Source organism: Helicoverpa zea, chromosome 2 (genome assembly GCF_022581195.2).
Source record: "Helicoverpa zea isolate HzStark_Cry1AcR chromosome 2, ilHelZeax1.1, whole genome shotgun sequence".
Lineage (NCBI taxonomy): Eukaryota > Metazoa > Arthropoda > Insecta > Lepidoptera > Noctuidae > Helicoverpa > Helicoverpa zea.
In genome coordinates, this window is record NC_061453.1 from 9,118,996 (window position 1) to 9,141,031 (window position 22,036).

The window sequence follows — 22,036 nt, forward strand, 5'->3', positions numbered from 1 at the left end:
GTGTTCGTGGCCGTGGTGTACATTGTCTGTACGGGCGGGCTAATTTGAGTAAACCACATCTTGTTACCGAGTTGTCTGGCTGCCGAGATTGGGCTCATTTTGGAATGACGCCTTAGTTGCCAGCTCTGGATTTAACTACTTCCATTCAGATAAAGTGCCTAGTTTATATTTATATTTGCGTTGACGAGTTTATATGTTACCAAATGAAATATTTCAACAGCTTCTTGGGGATTTCCAATCAAACCTACTCATGTTGACTCAGAATGGTTATAAACATAACGCAATATTGCTTGCTCTCCAAGACAAATACTAAGAAAGAAAATTTATGGTTCTTGTCGGGAAAATAAACTATTGCATACTGCTTATTCATAAACTCTGAACATAGGTATTCTAAATTGGTAGCAATCCGTTTAAATTACCAAGTTACAGCTAAGTTCAATCAAGGCTGCGGCAGAGCTGTGAAGTTTCAACAACGGCCCGTTACTTGCAGCTGCTAATCTCTATATTCATTACAGTATTGTTGGCAGCGAACACAACGCATTCCATTTTACGTAACTATCCTTTGAAGTGTCATTTGCTGAAAATGCGTAGTGTTATTTGCTGCTAGATTTTTTTATTAAGTGTATATAATTATAGAGCTAAGTATCAGATTTTTTTTCATAAACCTGAAAAACTAGAATGTACAAAACGATAACTGTCACACTACATGAAGACGGAAGCCCTGGATGGCCACTAGGCAAATGAATAGTTGTAGAAAGACTGTCTCGGGCAATCAGCGACAATTTGCACTCCCACACGTCTCAACTTTCATATCTGGACGGAAGACGCAATATAAGTGATTAGGCTCTATCACCGGCCACACGTAGCGAGCCCGTGGGTGTACCCATACCTACCAACTAGCCCGGAAGGGAAAGTAAAGGGACGAATTTATGATACCTCGTTTCAAGCATAAATTTACAAGCCAAATGGATTCTTAAGAGAACAGTGATAGAGTGCGGACACGTGCTTTGTGTCCTAAATGGCACTTCTTTGAACATTTCGCTAGGATTGTGCGCATTCTTGAGAACATGTTAAACACTTGGAGTTCACACCTGCCTCAGCACTATTTAAATATTAATGTAGACGGTTTACATACAACATTGTTTAAATTTTATGTCACATGCAATTAACAAATCTTCCCTCAACTGAGATAAATGTTGGTAACAATTTAGCTTGTGATAAATGATACGCCTGATACGCTTCATTTGCAAATGATGCAATCGCTAAATCTGCTGGGAACCTCGAGCATATACAAATAAACACTCATGTTTTTGCGTCTAACAATGTTGTAGAATTATAAAATTAAACAGTTGAAGGAAAAAACGTCCATGTAAAGGAGGCAGTCGTAGGTCAAGACGCGCCGGACTGTGCGGTACATTAGCCGGATGGAGATAGACCGGCCGATCGGTCTCCCCAAATACCGACAAGGACACTTCCATCTACATTTATTTGTACGAATCAGTGATGCGATCAAATGGACGACGTCCGGCGGCCCACGTGCACCCACGCCGCAACATATGATATTTAGAACAAATCTTAGAAGATGCATAGTGCATTTTACGAATTGTGGCTGTCCACTGCTGCGTGCTATTGATTTATGGCCGATGTTAAGTACGAGATAAGGACGCTTCCATTCTATTTAGATGTTTTGCAGTGCGCCGCAATAAGCTGCTTCCGCGGTTTTGAGATGCTGAAGTAGCTAGCGGTTGTTTGTCTTCTATTAGAATATTGGAATAAACTGGTCAGTGGTATTCGTAAAGACACTGGCTATCTACCTACTGAGTTAATACTATACTAACAATGGACATAAAAATATTGTCCTGTGATGAAACTATAAAATCGATTCTAAACTAATTGAAAATAAGTAAAACTCATGTTTGGGCTATGATTATAATATAATAATAAATCATTATTTCAGGCATTTATTATGGAAATTCTAAAAATTTACAATGCTAATTTATTACATTCCAGCATCATTATTGAAGCAGAAGACCAGTTGAGGACTAGAAGAATTCTTGGTTTATCAAGAAGAGATCTTGATTACCTACGTCTTATACTACGTTTTATACTTTATAAATACGAAGCATAGAATTGAACTAAATACCAACGATGATTGTAGAAAATTGCGTCGCTACACCCTTTATCTTCAATCTTTTCTTGCAAACAATACATTTTGATGTGGTTTCCTAAGGTTTAGTGATTGCTACAGGTAGGTATTGCTCGCGATTCCGTCTTCTGAATAAAATCCTTTGACATTTTTAGGTAAAAAGTCTGTGGCACAATTTGTGCAGCTTTATGTTATAACAATATTAGCTAAATACAAACCATATATAGGAATAACTAAAACAAAAACATAGAAACAGCTACAAATTAATTACTACAAATGTTGCATACGACTTACGAGGGTTTATTAATAGCCGTGTAACAACAAACGCATTAATGTGGCAGCAAAACAGGAATATACGTTTGTGCGACCACCCCGCGTACATTAATCTAACACAAATAGAAAGTAGCACATATTTCAGCCAGCCAGCTAGCCGCTTATCGCGTAATCCTTCCTGGCTATACATCAATTAAATTGCACCTCATGCGACTGAGACAAGACCCAAATACGATCCGATTATCGTAATTCATGTCGAAGGTGAATCTGCCAAAATGCCAAAACAGATTAACAGCGAAAACATTAAAAATATAATAAAGCAGTCGGAAAATAAAATACCACATTTTTTCGGTTTCTCAGATAAGTTCATTATCGACAGCTAAGATTTTTATGAAACTACGAACTAACTACGAATTTTTAATTGAGAACTTCTAAATGTATTGTTTTAAATGAATCTCTTGGTTATTAACTAACTGAACAAGATTTATTTAAATATCTTCCATGCCAGGGACAAAACTTTCATCCGTTACCGAAAACGCGGCGTGTCGCTTAACATTTAAGAAATTGTGCAAGTTACAAGTGAAGTGGTGAGTCAGTCGGCATTCCTGACCCTCTTGCATCATGGCGGCGTATCAGCCGGATAAGCGTTCATCGCTCCTCAGGTATTACCGGGAGTATTGCCTCTACGTCATCATACGAGTCGGAGACTTAGAACCGTGTTATTCAAAACTATGTAGATACCTAAGTAAGCTGTTTTCAAGAAATGGTCCCTGGAATTTATGTAGCTTTATTTGGTTCGTGTGTTGCCGGAGGTAAAATGTTATTGTTAACTGATCTTTTTACCTCCTAGTTTATATCTCTAATTTGTACAGAGTTACTGGGCGCAACTCCTATACGTATTATAACGTTTTTTGGTGTATCAATGAGAGAAATGAAGTATTTTATCTAAAAATAAAAACTATGCACTAAAAAGCTTTTAAAAAGGTCCCGACACTGTTGACGGAGTGTACGGAGTTAAGTATGTCTACAATTTTTTAAAAAGCACATCGACGTGTGCAACTACGCTACACATGCACAATAAGTATTTAACATGACATTCGAATAAAAAATCTTTCAAATACCTCAAGAACAGCAATTAACACCTTTTCACGATAAAAATCACCGACAAATTCATGAAATGTGCAATCAAGATCCAAATTAATTCCGATAATAATCTAAACATTAACATATGCATAAAAAATATCGTTAATGATTATGTGTAGCATTATTTATCAGAATTTATAGTAGAAGTATTTTCCCAGAATATTCAAACATCCTCTTCGACGTATTAAAACATAACATTAAATATCAGTAATAAAATAAAGCCTTCCTTAACGGCACTTTGCTGAATTCATTAATGCATTAGAGAGTTCAAAGTTATCTTGACATAAAACTTTGTTCTTCGAAAGTACGTAATAAGTACGTATCTAGACGAAGTGCATTCCCAGGTGGTCGGGTTTCGAGTTACGATGGCTTGTACTCTACATAATAAAACAACTTGTGCCAGACACACCGTCGATCATCGTGTAAGTCAGCGAAACGCTAACGTTAGCACTTTGTATTGCATAGAAAACACTTCTCAGAACTGAAAATGTATGTACGAACATGTGAAAGGAACTTTACAAAAGAGCTTCAGGCTATGAAATTGTTCGAAGGCATTCGGATGCCAGTTATTGTAGTCACAAGTTTGTGAACTTATCTACCTACTCGTACATTTTGGAATCGGTAAAATTCAGGAAATCATCGTTGTTTTGAGAACTTTTCAACCGCTATTTGTAAGCTTAATATTATCGTCACATCATTTTTAATTTCCCAACACAATGTAGCTATTTTTCTCATCGGTTTAAATGGAAATGTCATTGAGCAGTAGTTGTTAGTAATCAAGAAACCGATACTATATTGATATCTAGCAGTACCAGAAGGTGCACCCGTAATTACAATAGTTCTCGATTAGTCGATTCTCAATCTGTCTCGATTTCAAAAGCGCCAGCAAATTGCTTCGCGCATGTGCCACCGCAAACGATAACACTAGTTTACAAAATCAAACTTTTTGCCTGTTGCCGTGGATTTAATGGTTGGTAACATTCACTTATGTTTAGTTTTTATTAATTACACCCGCAAAAATTTTTTTGTAGCTCGACTTTACTTGTTATTGACTTTCTCTTTTCTGAACCTTTTTCAGTCGCTAAAGTACGTATTTTAGTGTAATTATACAAATATGTGAAGTTTTTACAACATGAGTAGTTCAAGGAGGCGTTGTTTGAACAATCCAAACCATGTTTGTTACTTATGTGGAAAATATGTGTTTGAGAAGAGTAGAAATGTCATCAGAGACGCTTAAAAATACTTATTTTTTATATTTTGGAATGTTGTTGGATAAAAATGACAAATCTTGGGCTCCTGATCGTGTTTGTAAATCGTGCGTTGAATACTTAAGATTATGGAAAAGTGGTAAAAGAAGTACTTTTAAACTTAAAACACGAACTATTTGGAAATAATCGAAAAATCATCTCGACGACTCTTACTTTTGTAGCGTGAACATAAACAGCTTAAACACCAAAAATCGAGCTAAATGGCAAAACCGAAGTAGTACATGTGTTCAGCGTCCAGTGCAGCATTCACCTGAACTTTCAGAGAATAAAAATTATATTGAATTTTGAAAAATTATAATGAAAATTATGTTGAACTTGTCGAAGACCTGCTCTTACAATTAAGAGATATGGGATGCAATTTGAGCATAAACTCACTTCCTCTTCAGTCATCTGGACAGATTTCCGGAAAATTTAGGAGATATGAGCGAAGAGCAGGGAGAACGTACCTATGCATCAAGATTAACGTGTCATGGAAGAACGTTATCAGGGTTTCTGGGATTTAAATGATGTCTGACTATTGCTGGTCTCTGATACGCCATTTCCCAAAGTCTACACATAAGAGAAGAGCTTTAAAGTCAAGTTTTTTGGAACTTAACAATTAATATAATTTTTAAACAAATATTCTTTAAGGTAAATACACGTTTTTTCTCTTTAAACCGCACTTAGCTGTATCTCAAAAACTAGAGCTGATAAAAAAAAACTACTAATAGTTTCAAATATGGTTAAATATGAGTAGTCAACAACAGCTTAAAAAATCCCGGCAACAAATGTACTGTAAACTAGTGTAATATATTTCAGACTGGGACGTATCTGAGAGTAATTTCAATCGACTGGCTCTTTCCGCAATCTGTATTATTTCGTTTTGATGGGAAATGTTCCTGAATAGATATTCATTGTGATTTTAGACACATAAGTTACTATTCTTTGAGAACGACTTGGAGGGTCCATTATCTGAATGTAGACATTAAATAAAATTAACTTACAAATTATAACATAATTTTTAGTTTGCTAAGCCAACTTCCCATGTGTCTATATTCTACATTAATTTAATTAGTATAATAAACATTAATAGCCTACATCTGCCCGCCTGATAAGAAATTCGTGCGAGAACTATAGTTGCTAGATGCTATAGTTGCTAGATGAGCTTAAAAAATATGTTTGACGGAGTCTCACGCCTAGGATAATGTACTGTGGCAGACGTTCAGAGATTGCAGGCGGATGAGTAATGACGGTAATTACCATCAATTATGCCTACTTGAGTAGTCCCGTGAGGTTCTTACGAACTAGTAAATTACTATGTAAATCATGGTTTGACTGACGTGACATTTTACTTTTACGCATTATGCACATCGTCATTACCCATATATTGGGAGCCTGCCATCCAATATTATGAACTCACTTTTTTGGTCCTGGTATTCCTAGTATCAGATCTTATTGGTACTTTTTATTCAGCTTTTAAAATAATGCCATATTTTATTACACAACTACGAAGCAATTAGGGAAAAATTAATGGTTTAATTACGTTAAGCCATATAAGACGTGACATCTAAGATTCTGTCGGATTTACAGAAAATTTATGAGAGCTTTAAAGCTAGGGCTCAAGGGGTTCAAAGGTCAAATTAATGAAAACTGTAGGCTGATGTGTAGAATACTTAACTTAAATATATTATAACTTGCTATCGTATGAATCACTAGCTTGTGTATTCTATAAGTGGTATTCCATAGAACTGGACATTCCATGGACAACTGAAGAGCTAAGATGCAATTTTATTTAATCCATTATAATATCATAATTTGAAAGTTTGTGATTGTGCAAACGGTTGAATCGGTCTTGATGATACTTAGCGGTAGGTATGCAGTCTCTTATAACATCATCATCAGAATATAGGCAACGGGTGCAAGAAGTGGTTCCCGAAGGAAGTGGGTACACCTTTTAGAAGTTATAACAATAAACTAAGAACTCACCGGTCCGGTAGCCCGCATTGGAGAGGTAGGTCGCGAAGGTGTTGGTCTCGTGGGTAGCCTGCCACATCGGGGACGAGCAGTTGTCGTTGTTCGTATACACGTTGTGGTTGTGCACGTACACTCCCGTCAGTAACGAACTCCTGGAGAAGATGATGCAGTTGATAAGGTAAGAGGAAAAGTAAAACCTGGTGACACAATGCTGTATATTGTAGACCTATTAGAAACTCTTGAAATGTAAAGGAAACTGAAATTAATTGAACCAACAATGTCCATTAATTTCGAGTGCGCTATAACTATGCCTCGCAGCACGGGAAGTTACTTTAATTGACATAAACAACATAAGGCCTTTCGTAATGGCCTTTAGAATAAACACGGCCGGTGGCCGCCGGTGTGAAAGCAGTCGCATTAGCCTCCAATTAGTAATATAGTCGTCGGGACCAGGTGCAATTGTGAACTGTCAGTCAGTCGCTATTGCAGCGAGTAATTTCAGTGCAACCGATAATGGTGCTGGATCTATATCATTTATATTCTAATGGCACTTAACTGAGTCGTTATTTGCTGAAAGGCGTCAACTGCGCGAGATTGCTTGTAGATTTTAACGCAATTGCCAATAACAAGTAAAACTGATGAGAAATGTTAAGCTGTTTGAAGTTATTCGATTTAAATTGTATCGGAATTCATTGATTGCTCTTGTTTGTGAATGGATGGGAAATATTGGTTTCGCAAGTTCATTGAATGATAATAAAATGATATACCTTGATGGACAGCACATGGGCGTGGTGGTGTAAGCATGACGGAACTCGGCTCCGGCGCTCCTAACTGCCTTCATGGTCCTCGGCATAAAGTTCAAGCTGCCCAATTCCACATCCTGGTCGTCAGTCAGAATCAAAATGATATTAGGTTTCCTCTCCCTCGGCTGAGGGTATGGGATGTAGCCACCAGTCTGCCACTTATTGGTTGACTTCAATTTAGATCTGGTCGAGTTCTCTCTCACAGGAACATGTGGTCTTTCTTGTGCTTTACTCTGAGGAATAGGCCTCCTTGCGGAGTTCCATGGCTTTTCCACGCTACTTCTGTTCCAGTGTTTCTCCGCCTTCCTGGATTTCTCATCTTTTCTCAAGCTGTATGGCTCAATCGTCCTGTTGACACTGTCTTCTAGTGAATGAGCATCCGTTCCTTTCCGTCTATCTCTCCTTATTTCATGTTCTCTGTCCCATCTTCGTCTGTCTCCACGGTACCTTGAACTGTTTTTATGTCTTAGATTCCTTCTCTCGGGGATATCAGTGAGGGTACCATTGAATGTAGTTCTGTTTCGATTGTTTTCTCTATTCCTCAACTCTCGTGATCTCGATGTTTCTTCGTCTTCATACGAATCTCGTCTTGCAGATATCAATAAAAAATTCCATGTTAAGACTAGTGATATAAACTTAAAATTCATATTGGTTATTTGTTTAAAGTTAATTATATAATTTCTAGGAAATTAAGTATTGTATAATGTTTTTTGGGAATAGGTTACGTCGTTACACGAATCACCGACTTCAAGGATCGCCTCGGACACCGAATCACCATTTTCGTACACCAACTGCAACAAAAGAGACCAAGAATTAGTCTTATAATGCCTTGGAAGATGGGAAGGTCTTTGGTGTGGGACGCAACCTGCGTCGACACCCTTGCACCTTCCCACCTTCCCAGTACGGCGAGCTGTGTCGGTGCAGCTGCTGCAGCCGCGGAAAACCTCAAGCGGCACAAATATGTAAACCTCACCGGCAATTGCATTTTTGAGCCGTTTGGGGTTGAAACCCTGGGACCATGGGGCCCAAGTGCCCACAGACTCTTTCGAGAAATTAGTAAGCGATTAGTGGAGTCCACTCGTGACCAAAGGGCTGGCCTATACTTCGGTCAAAGGATATGCATTGCCATCCAGCGTGGCAATGCAGCCAGCCTTTTGGGCACGATCCCAGCTGACAGCGATGCGGATGAATATTTTGATACTTAGTTTCCCTATAATAAGATCATTTTGTAAAACTATTGTATAAAATAAAACCAAAAACTACCTAGTCTTATAGGTAATTAAATAAAACATTCTGATACATAAGTCCCAATACTTTTTAACCGCAATTAGCAAGTCATTGATTCGAAGTCATTTCAATAACTTGGAACATAAACATTAGGTTCGTAAGGACGCCTATTCCGTGTTCGATCCGGATTTGAAATATGTTCGTTTCGTCCGTAATCAATATCGAAGCATTTAATGGCATTCGACCAGGGCATCAATCGTGAATTGCTTTTAACAGAATTGGACCGGTACCGGTCGGGGCGACTGAATAAATGCGCGACTCCCTGCACGAGGATTTTTAAAATAGATGTTGGTCAATATATATATACGGTCATTGGCAATGCATAGGATTCCTAGAGTGAGCTCTCATTAAATATAGTTTGAATCCTGCAGACACAACTCGTCAAATGTAGGAGAGCATTACTCACGTACATTGAGACTACGCATAAATATTTAAATAGATAGCTAAAGTGCAATGCCGCTATAAACTGCTAAAATACGTTCCAAGTATTTATGGATAACATTAACATTTGATAGAGAAGTTTAGTGCATACACAAAATTATGTTCGCCATTCAAATATAATTTATGTTGCAGTGTCTCTGTTGCGCCCTGAATCTACTGAGTGCTTTGGGCCCTAACAATTCTGTTGATGGGTTAAGAAAGTAAAACAATGTACAGTAACAATATTTCTGTAAATAGGAGTACCTTGGAGAAAATAATAATCGCTTTATTGACAGTATGTTTATATAACCTTACATTATTTTCCATTATCGCTACACGCCGTCCAGCTTTCTATAAACTCTATTTATAGAGCTTCTGAAAACTGTTTTGCTGGGAAAATATTGGGTATTTACCGGCATTATCTGAACAGATTGCAGATTGTTTAAACAGGGTGTTTTTCAGTTTAGTTAATGTGTTGTTTACACAGAGTGTGGGAATACCATTCCATGGGTTTTCCAAAGCTCGTGTCCATTAATTCATAGGGCATTTGCGCGCGTGCGGCTGAGTGGCCGGCATTCGGGCGGGCCGACGCGCACGCCACCCGTTCATCTTAATTTATATCCCCAGCCTAATTGATAGGGGACGAGATGCGATCGATGACGTCACACCACCCCGTGATATTGCCCCTCTACACTATTTATTATTCGATACTTTGTTGTGCTGGCTCATAAAACAATTCAGTCTAAATGAGAATGCCTGTATTCAGGTCCACGCGTGCATTATATGTAGTCACACTGTCCAGGACTGGTTGAGCTCAGAATACATGCATAATGCTTGAAGGATTGCGCTTTAAGATGTCAACGATGCGAATACTTAGTAAAGTGTGCAATGCGCATTCTTGAACGCTCCGTACTGAAACTCTCATTTTCTGCATTCAGAAAATGTTTCTATTATGTCTATTATTCTGGACGTAGAGTTTGTGATTAACGTAACAATACGTAGGTAAACTGGAAATAATTATATTTATTCCAAAGATATCCTGCAATTGCAATTGCGTAATGTGTATTTTTTTATACCTAACTCAGCAAAATCCAGTTTACTGCTTGAAAACAAATGAAAATGGTTTGTTAAATTCTTCAATTGCTGACGTAATTAGAGCACAAATTCATATAATATTTGTATTCAAGTAATCTGTTCTGTCCGCAAAAAGGACGGACAGATAACAAAGTTAATGTCGACAAGAGAGGCAGTGAGTGGGCGGCCACGGCTCAGGATTAAGGTCCTGCATAAATAAATGAGTGTTCATACAAGTTAGAACAAAGCCAACCCCAGCTTAACATCCTATTCAGCAATTTTTATCCAGTTGACCTTTTCACCTGCGTTGTGGACAGCGAATTAATTCCTCCACTGATGAGTGTCTTTCATGTTCCCTTCAGCTTTAATTAACCTTATTCTGAACGTTTCACTATTGTAAACTTCGGCCGACGTTTTCGCTCAGCAACTGTTGTTTATGAGAAGAAAGCACGCAGAATACAGCGCATAAAACATTTTTAGACCATTAGCTATGTTTTGTTTTGGCAAACAGTGCAATAACCTATAATATATAATATATTAATAAAACAGTGATTGTTAAGCCGGTGTCGACTAAATGTTTCTCCTCGCCCACTATTTCGAAACAAACACTTGGTGTGTCGCTATGTGCGTTTTATGTGTTTTATGTGATCCATGTGCCGAATAATAATATTTATAGAGAGAATTTATGTCGGTAACGTTGCCAGTCTACGTATACAAGCTCCAATTTTCGCGCACGCTTTTAAGAGGATTTTCTTCAGACAGCACGCTTCAGGAATACCTCTGCGTCACGTTGGGATTACCTGTTCGTTGACAGTATCTAACATGCTCTAACAAAGAGTATCAGGTCAGGTATTTCTTCGAAGTAATTACAAAATCGATCTTTATTACAGAGCGCCATCAAAGACTAAGTATATTTTTTTTATCCTAGATTAGTATCCAGTGCATCTGAAAACCGGTTGCCATCTCGTGTTTACCGTAATGAAGATAAAGTTTTCATTGGAACCTTTAATGGTTTCATCGGAGCCCAAAGGTAGTTATTAGGTATCAGTTAATGCTATGCTATCTAACTAATGCTGCGATATCGCAATAACATTACAGTTTAAAATAGCATATTCATTTCAAGATGATCGGCTTTTATTACTTCAAGTTTTCCTTACAGAAAAGGAACCTCAAATTAAACATGGTTTAAAGTTCTTAATTACCTCGTATGTTTGGCCTTAAGTCAGGAAGTGGAATGCTACAAACATTGTTAATGAGCCCTTATAAATTAGAAGGGAAGGTAGGCGATCTCCCAATCGTCGAAGTTCGGGCCCTGTGCGAACTTTCCATGTTAATGTCCGTAATGGTGGCGAGACAAAACTTTAATCTTTACTTTACTCTGACTTGATTACATAAACTCCTTCTCAAAGTTTAGCTGTTGAAATGTGCGGGTTTTTATTAAGTATCGATATTGATAATGTTATAGGTAAATAAAGAACAAATTTTCTATATTTGTGACGCCAATTCTTGATAGGTACTTACATAATCTTACAGGGAAATCCAGGGCTGCTAAAAACTCTCAAAGGTGAAGCAGTGCAGGTGTACCTACTTATATTCCATTTTTAAAACATGACGTATATTCTTAAAAATAAACAAAAAAATGATGTCATATGGCTGATGAGATATCGGCACTATTTAGCTGAAGTAAATAAGTATGACAATAACAGTATTGACTCCCAACTGTAATGGCAGTAAAACTTCTTGAAGCTAATTTATATTGAAGAGGGACTACATTCTCAATCCCAATTCATTTTACCGTCGTTTAGAGTTTAAGTGCACTCGGTTAAGCGTTCGTTAACGAGTCGCCTTCTATACGCAGGCCGTACCTACGTACTTACATTGTTTTGTAAAGGTGCAGTTACAACTGAGAAATAGGTAATCCCCAAACTCTTAATTGATTTATTAGTTTATTTTTTCTTGGTATAGCCGATATTTCTCAAAAAGCAACGGTACATTTTGCTTAGAAGCCTCAATTGGATAGTATTGTTCAAGCCGTTTGCCACTGAACTCAAAGCTAAGACCCGATATTGTAGATACTATTCAGGCCGGTAAACGCATTCCCTTTATTTAGATCGTGTATGACTAACAAGAAACAGAGGAACGGAATGAGACCATACGAATGTACCGCTCGCTACCTCATTTCCTATCTACAAGTCGACATTAGAACTAGTACTCAGTATATCAGCAAGATTATCCCAGTTTCCAATAGATAGAGACACTGTTATTAGTTTGTAACCAAACGACAAATATCAAGTAGATAATATATTAATAGAGATATTATGAAATGCATGCAGGCGGCAAACCGTTATGTCTGGCTGATATAGAAAATAGCTGAATGCAAATTGCCTGCAGCAAACACATTTGTGGAGTATAGCTAGAACTACCTCACGTCGGAACATTCCAACGAGAGCGTGACATATTATTGTGGACTAAAAGCATACTATGCAATTAAGTGCAAATATGTAACAAGATTTACATAATGAGTACTTCCAGTTTGTGAAACTTATGGTAGCTTACTTTGCTGAAGCAATTTGTAAGTGTCACTAAGGCATCTTAGAATGGTAGTAGGTGACACAAATATGGAAACCCACCTGGAAATCATTATAGTCTTAAAACTATGGAATGTTGAGTATGGATGTATGTATCTACAACCTTCATAGTACCTAACTCCGTTAAAACACTTATCATATTTCATGGATGAATCAGTGGGTCAAATGAATGGGACAATCTCCGTATACAAGTCTGCACCATGCAAATCGTAGTAAATAGTTAAATACTATTGAGCACAGTAATATCATAAACTTGTTACTTACGTATGATATAGTAAAATGACGTCTATTTTAGTTGCCGTCCCATAATATTGGATTACGAACGCCCACGGTATCAAAATATTGAAATCAGTTCGGAAACCAGTCGCCAATCATGTAGTTGAGAATGTTAGCACATTAAAATGTATACGTAGTTTGTTCTCATTAGTACACGACATAAAATGTTTACGATAGATATTAAAGTGATACTTCTGTCCTATACATGGTTATTATAAAGCATAGTGCCGCCCGCCGTATCTACACCGGTTCGTGTGAACCTCACAGCATGGATTGAATAATTGGAACGAAATGAAATCGAAAACATTGGAATATTTCATTAAATGCTGGTGTCGGAAATGGGCCGTTTAATCGAGGGAATCGTTTTTAATATTTCACCTTTAATATTATGACATAAGTTTTCAGCGGCGGTACGCTTTTATGCGTACCTATTTATAGATGTAGATTTCATCAGCTCTTCATAGTTGTTACCACACTTTTATTGATAACATCTTAAAAATATGTTTATCCTGTTTACATTATTTTTTTACCTACATATAACTTAAAAATATTACCTAATCCCAATTAAATTCAGATTTCGTTTTGTTCTTCGTAAACTTACAGTAGGGGACACAATTGGCTTCATAGAGTTCCAGTCACGGCTGCTTTACCTTTGTCCTAACAATATGTCTACCTAGCTCGGCGTCTGAACAAGAGACATCGTTATAATATTGTAATCGTGGCGCATCGTTTATCCTCTGTTTTGAAAGTTCGACTGTAAGATAGAAAAAATGAAAAATACTGTAAAGATAGAACATAATATAAAGGAATCATAGTAAATTAAACGTAGTCAATCAGCTAATTTTCTTAGGACAGCCTTGAGCCTTATTATTTATCGAATAAAAATGTACAAATAAGAAATGCTAAACAGTTATCATTGTTACGGCATATTGAGGAGCTTGGTATTTAATTAAATACTTTAGTAGTTAGTCATCTGATTGCAGATATATTTAAATCTATAGGCACAGTTCTATCAGTGTCTACTATCCAATTATAGTTAGGTATCGTATCTATTTCTCAATATATTTCGTGTAAGTCAATCTTAATCCGATCTTTAGTGCTATTTAACCCAAACGTTATAATTCAATTTGCCCACATTGAAGTAAGATTGAAATCAGTTCGACAATTGTGTTAATGTAAGCAATACTTTCAAGCACGCAATAAATATATTTTAGGGCGTTTACATAATGCGTAGACTTTTAGGGCTATTACGCACTGTCGACTAGTCGGCGGCGACTCAGTCTCTCGGCGACCGAAACAGGCAATAATCGGCGACCAAGTGCGTAAAAATTACAGTCGCTAGCGACTCGGTCACCAGCGACTAGTCGACAGTGCGTACAGGCCCTTAGGGTGGGTTTCACTAGATATGTAAATATGAAGATAACTAAACTATAACTTGCCGTTAAATCACCGATTTGACCAATTGACAATTTGACGGCAAGATTTGCTTATCGTTAAGAATATAGATACTTAGTTTACATCCATCATTTTAGTGAATAATTGATATCAGATTTATTTGTAGTGTGGTTCAGTACACTCTATTTTGTTCTTATCCTAAGGATGTTTACTTATTATAAATATATGTTAATAATAAAATAGGTACATAGGATTTGAGTTAAACAAAATGTAGCTGTATAAACATAAATTATTTTTAATCAACTCCTACTGTGGCAAATGTTAATATATAGTTTAAACTACAATAAATCATAATTACACACAGCTGTTAACACTTAAACGGTAACATAAATTCACGCCCTTAGTTACTTCCGGAGATTCTAACACAAATATATTATTAATGAGAACTCGCAATTCGGTACAATAATATCTTCATACAAGACACATGTGGCATATTTCCACTTATAATTAAAAACACATTGTTGCTTATTATCGTTTATTATCCGCCATAGCGTCCTTGTGAGCACAAGTAAATATTATGATGTTTAATATAGTTTGTTATTATGGCTAAAATGGCGGCGTCATGGTATCGCCAAGTACATCGTCATTACATACAATTGCTGTTGTGTCATCTTTATAATTAATCTATATTTTATGAACATACGTAGTATTTTTTTAACAACGTCCTGTAGATGTGCATATGCGCATTAGTATCAAACTTCTTTTTTAATGCGATTCTTTATTTAAAACTCATAGCTGCAGTGTCAAATTAGTGTGAGCTACAAAAGCATGATCTTTGAGCATATGCCCAGCGGTTCACATATGTAAATAAAATAAAAGAAAAATAAAATATTTAGATACTAGACTTTCATGATAAAAAAAGTTCATCAACTTCTACCACATGCCGTTTTATGGCATTTTTTTGCAAACACTCTTACTAATTAGAACATCTCATCCTTCATGATAAATCACATAATCTCAGATCAATGACCTCACATAACATTTACTAATTGATAATTGGGCCCACTGGTGGCGCCTAAACGTATTTAAAAGTACAGTCAGCGTCAAAAGTAGCTGAACAAAACGAAATTTTCAAAACTGCTAAACACCGTGTATTCGATAACTTACTCATCCTAAACTTCAAAAAAATATACCTATGATGAGTAAGGTATATTTTTTTGAAGTTTATGATGATAAGTAAATTATATATTCTTTTATATTATACATTATATATTGTTATATGTATGTATTATACGTACGTATGTATTCGTAAAAATTATGACCCTTTAATATGTTAGACACTTTTGAAAATATTGATTTGTTCAGCTACTTTTGATGCTGATTGTACAGTCAAGTGCTAAACAGTCAATGTCTCTCTATAGAATTTACAGCTGCCTTTAATTTTGTGTCAATTCAACTATACTTCGGCCGTTCAGAGAATGCGTTCCTGACACCTATCAGTTAGTCACGACTAGTGATGGGCACAACATAACACTGAGTTCGTTACCGTTCCTTCAAAATGAACCGCCGCATTATTTTAAGATTATTTTCGTTTTAAATTGGCGGAATCATTTGTTTTATATTTTAGTTATTTAAGTGGAAACCAAAAAAAGGTAATATTCATATAATAAAATTGTTTTATTTATTCTTTGTTACAAGTACATTGAATTGAATGTGCGAACAGAATATTAATCAGACTCCGATTTGCTTGAGGAGGTGGTGTCTTCATCATCATCTTCGCCTACATGTATAATTATATTATTATCAATAACAGAATCAATCCTGATATCTCGGTCTAACAAAAGCCGGGTAATCAAATAAAAACAGATCGAAAACACTTGAAAAACGTGGTCTATGCGCACGAAACGACAACGGACGACTGTTTTAGCGTCACAAAATGGCGGCCCATAACGCCATTTGGGGTTACCATTTTTAATCTAAGTATAAAAATGCGGTTTGGTCATAGTTTTATTTTTATATTTCATAAACGTTATAATTAAGTCTTATAGTCCATTATTTTCCAATTCTTAAAAAGAAAATCAAAACGTATTATTTTATATTATAACTGTATAAGAACAGATTACGATACTTGCCTGTTATTTTTAGCACAGCACTACAAAATATAAACCGCTGACATAACCTTGTAATAGCGCAGTATAGATTTAGAAAAATATTGTTTACCAAGTTATTTGACACTCAGTTTGGCACAAAATTATAACATTCATTGATTATTGATATAATAATGTTGTTTTAATGCTCCTCAATTGTTAAAACGGTAAACAACCAGCAAAAATATTTTTATCGTAACTGCAACGCCATTGCAAAGTTACGTCGTCAGTTCAATCGCGACGTGTCAGGAACGCATTCTCTGAATGGCCGAACTATAGTTACATCAATTATACGGTGGTATACTGATGTCGGGAACACTAATTTGATAAACGTCTGAGAAATAGTACGTTTTTAAAGGATCTGCGTTTATTTTTAGCAATGGCAATAATTATAAAAGATATAATAATGGTGCAAAAAATTAAAAAATACCAGATAATTTAATATTTCGGTTATAAATGACAAAGATCATAGTTTTCGTAAAACGTTGATTCAATTTCTATCCCATTCAAATATTCTTTATATGGGCACCCTAACTCATAAAGATGTCTGCCGATAATGACAGGCAGGAGTGCTAACTGTTATTTAAATACAGGCTTGTCAAAGGTCCCGCCATAAATCTGTCAATCCGACCACTTGATTAACTCGTTATGATAAACCTTGTATGTAGTGCAATTTATTTTAAGAAGCAATCTGGGCAGCTTGTCTTAAAAATATTAATTAAATTTATTATAGCCAGTTTAGGCCGAAATTCTTTTGACGGAGCAGTTGATGGATAATCTGGCCCCGCATTCTTTTATGACAGTTTTTGTCTATGACGTGATAAGACGTAATATGCGGCCAAATAAATTAAGAAATCTTTAAAGTTCGTGTCGAATAAAATGTTATACTAAACGTACCGATGTTTTATGTAGTAGTAAGTAATACATTGAAGACAAGTAACAAGCTTGTTACATTATCAGTAACTTTAATTTATCTATATACAACTCATAAAGTAACGTCGCAACGAAGTATCAATGTCAAGTGCCGAGTGCACACTCCTAACTGATTGGTAATGACGTGAACACTCGTTTAAGGTATATTTACGATCATGTGCACCCGCCTTGTTTCTAGCATTATATATCATCGGCCTTATTGGTTTTGTCGTTTACTATTGCTTCGGTAATTGACCAATCGTGGTTTCATAAGTTTTAATAATGTTAATATCGAATTGATGCTTGTGAAACTGTCTCAACCATCTGTTTATTGAAAGGGTCGTTTATTTTTCTTGCATACATTTATGAAGCCTCCTTGAAATTGTAGAAATAATGTGAGATTTGCTGTGGATTTAACTATCAGAAGCTCATGCTTTTTAAGTCTTCATTGAATTCTATACACAAAGCTATGTATATCGCAATGCATTGCGCCACAGCTATAGGTATAACTCTCACAGAACAAAATCGTAACTGAATAAAACCTTTTCCATTTTATTCTTTTTGTGTGCAATATCTAGTGCAGTATCGCTTCACAAAAAAAAACTATATATGCGAGGGTTTTGTGAAAACGCTTTTCAGAGTAGAAAACATTGCAAAATATTCCTGTATAAATTGAATATAGAACGCAATATTTTCGAGAAAGAGCTTTCATTGTATTTTTGAACTGAAGTTTAGGGTGGGCCTTATCCGAGGAGCTGCTTACGGCGGGAGTTTCATTAGAGTTAACGTGCCGCCCAAAGCCGTAGCACGCGATAACTGCGCTGTAAATGAGCTAATCCTCGTTGGCCAACAAACGAAGCTGCAGCCGGTAAACCGTAAACACAACGGACGGTTACAGCTCTAATAACTCACCGCAGTGCAATCCGTCTTATTACACTACCAGGTTACAGGCCTCTGTTTATTTTGTTAATGAAAATCTTAATACAACGAAAAAGAAACGGAGAGCAAAATCCTCACGTGCACCTGTGAAAAGGAATTCGCCGATGTCGCACAAAAATAAGTATCTCTAAATATCTTTGATAATTAAATCAATCTATAAACATCCTTGAAATAATTAATCCATATTTCAAGAGCATTTGACCTAATCAAACTCGTTTACATGGTCGCAACACCTGCGATATATATCAGAAGTAATTATTCATCTCATCAAAAACAAAGATAATGAAATCTAGATTATTATGTAAAGTACTACTAAGAACTTATTGATGAGTGGAAATATTCTATTAATATTACAATAGCCGGTGGTAATGAAAACAAACTGGTTGCCCACCTGACTGCGACCGGCAGCCGAGTGTCGCGTTACGTCACGGATAATAAAGTAAATGGAGTGATTGTGCACCCTATTTTTACCTCTGTAAGGACAAGGAAGCCTACCACTGTATATGAAAACAGTGATATTCATCTCGTTCTCATACCTGAACGGTGATAACAAACTACGGAGAGACAGATGAAAAACTCCAGGAACAACAACGAATATTTCATGTGTGCAGGCAAACCTCACCTGCATTGAATGTTTATTCAATTTAACAAGTCTAATACAAACTGATTAATTAAGCGAAATCTATGATTTCACTATTAGCAAAATTATGTCTTTGACCAATCCATTTGTTGATTATTCTGTGTCAAGTGAACTGCGCAGACGCAGCGTCTATGAGTTTCATTTTCATTGAGTCATCTTTAATTATGAAGTCGTATTGAGCGCAATCATGCTCAATAGACTCTGTTATTCAACCAATACTTAGTTATTATTTTTTTATGATCATTTTATGGAAGATGCATTTCATATATTACAGATGACTTTATATTAACCTAAATAAATACTATGTATTTGTTTGTTTGTACAAAGGTCGGTCTCACAAATTAATTTGCAATCCTATTTATAAGCATTAAGTGGCGGTAATTTTTATCCCAGTCTCCTCACTTGAAATATGTTTAAGCAGTGCAGCAGCTTCAAAAGGAGAAAAACTTAGTTATATAATCGCATGCGTTTTACTAAAATTTATATATATATATAATATAATACCTAAATTGATTAATAATTTATCCTAAATTCAATATGCTAGCCTACGTAGAGAAAACTGTATCCGTATTCGAAGCTCTTAATTGACAACGTAAATTTTAATTATATGTTAATAACTGAATACCGCGCATATTTTGATACTTATTACAAAAAAATATTACATATTCATTGCTTTTAAATAACCTATTCTAATGGCTGCACCTGTGTACTGAAAATATAAATATGCGCATATTGTCTATGCTTAAATGGACGAGAGATGTCAACACTATTTGTGTCCTATATAGTTCCTTTATTCAAATCGACCATAAATATTTATCTGTCAAAGTCCAAAAATAGGGTTATGATTATAAATTAAACATTTGATATTTCACGATCTGTTAGCGTTAGCACAGACATTATATAGTTGCATAGTTATTAGCACTATAAGATCTTATAAAGATAAAGATCCCACTTGCAACTTAATCTTAGTTGAATTATGTATAAATTGCTGCGTTTACCTTTATTTATATACGCATATAATCGCCAGCTCAATTATGAAGCATCCGTCTATTTGATTAATCGTTAAATAGTTATTTATATAAAAATAATATTATGCTTCATTTATGGGTTTACCAAGTTAATGAATTTCTCGTTAACCGAAATAAGTAACTAAAGAAGCAATTAAAAGAAATGCCATCAAATTTAATTAGATACTTACCTGAAAAGTGAATTGATTTTATTTGAAAATCTACGTAGTCTATGATCACAGTGACAACTGACACTCCACGTGTATTTTTCAAAAACAAATTAGAATCTAGGATGTAAACAACATTATAATCTTGTTGTCTGATCAGTGAGATTGATTAGCGAAATAACCTTTACACAGATATCAATATTTAGTAGGTAAATTAAAAGATATAATATGCCACGATAAAGCTTGTATATTAAACAGTTCCCAGGCTGCTATGTGTAAACAAGAAACTTTTGGAAAATCGAGGCCATTTTGCGTCAATAGTGTTTGTTTCACGTCGATACCCACATAGAGAATAGAGTTTCTACTAAAAAACATAGTAGGTATGATAATTATGGATTGGTGCAGGAACCTACTCGTATATCGGGCTGCAGGATGTTCGAAAGAGGCCAAACACAAAAAAGGGCTCCAGAGAAAACAAAGGTAGTTTTCGTCAGTAAAAGTCTGACAATCATTAGATGACCCTGCTGCACCCACAGAAGGAAGGGTGAACTGATGATTTCCCAACTCAAAAAAGTTAGGTATCTGATGAATATAATTTGTGTATCAAAAGATGCATAGAATTTCAGCCTGTAAACTTTCGTCAATCGTCATTTCATATCTTTTGTCAATCGTCAAAAATTGGCATGACATACATGCTGTTATTTCTGTCGTTCTCTAAACGTAGTAAAATAGCAGTTTCTCCACTAAAGCTACCTCTTATTCAAAAGCTAATTATTCTATTTTAGTTCTAATCTACAGTAATTCGTCAGAGCGATTGTTTCAAAGCGGTTGTGTCTAAGGATAATATTTTACTTTTAACAGACACTCTACAAAAGGAGCTTTGACATTTATATTAGCTTAGGACTCGCTTTGAACTAAGTTTATGCAATCCTAATATCTAGTTAGGTGTTACGTAATAATACTGATGTGTAACTTCAACTTACTAACTTGAAATTGATGCATAAAGATATGGTTTTATAAAAAAAGTCCGAGAAGATTATCAAAAGTACCAATTTTCTGTTTTTTTTTTTAAGGAGACTCTACAAGTACATATCCCAAAGTGCTCACTTAAACTTATAGGTAAGTAGTTATGAAGGTTGTAAGATACCTAATATTCCACACTCAAACTCAACATAACAGAGTCGAGAAAAAAAGCAAGCCAAACAAGTGACTGTGACACTAAAATGTTTCAAAAGATAAATAAACATGAATGTCTGTAATTATAGTTCGGCCATTCAGAGAATGCGTTCCTGACACGTCGCGATTGAACTGACGACGTAACTACATTCATTGATTATTGATATAATAATGTTGTTTTAATGCTCCTCAATTGTTAAAACGGTAAACAACCAGCAAAAATATTTTTATCGTAACTGCAACGCCATTGCAAAGTTACGTCGTCAGTTCAATCGCGACGTGTCAGGAACGCATTCTCTGAATGGCCGAACTATAGTTAGCCATATAAATTGAACAGCTAAACCACCCAGTCTTCAGTTGTAATTAAAATCGTTTCAGAAGTCGGAATACCTTAATAATGAGACAAACACGACGGCCGACTG

The 22,036-nt window shown here is 35.8% G+C and overlaps 1 protein-coding gene across 1 annotated transcript in view; it reads right to left on the reverse strand.

Annotated features, from left to right (window-relative positions):
• The window catches only part of LOC124637765 (extracellular sulfatase SULF-1 homolog), an 80,897-nt gene that overhangs the window by 32,603 nt on the left and 26,258 nt on the right, over window positions 1-22,036 (reverse strand). The window contains exons 2-3 of the mRNA XM_047174407.1: window positions 7,551-8,377; window positions 6,796-6,935 (exon numbers count right to left, since the gene is read on the reverse strand). Coding sequence (XP_047030363.1) covers window positions 6,796-6,935; window positions 7,551-8,233 — 823 coding nt within the window. The 5' untranslated portion in view covers window positions 8,234-8,377. The remainder of the gene's footprint in view (window positions 1-6,795; window positions 6,936-7,550; window positions 8,378-22,036) is intronic.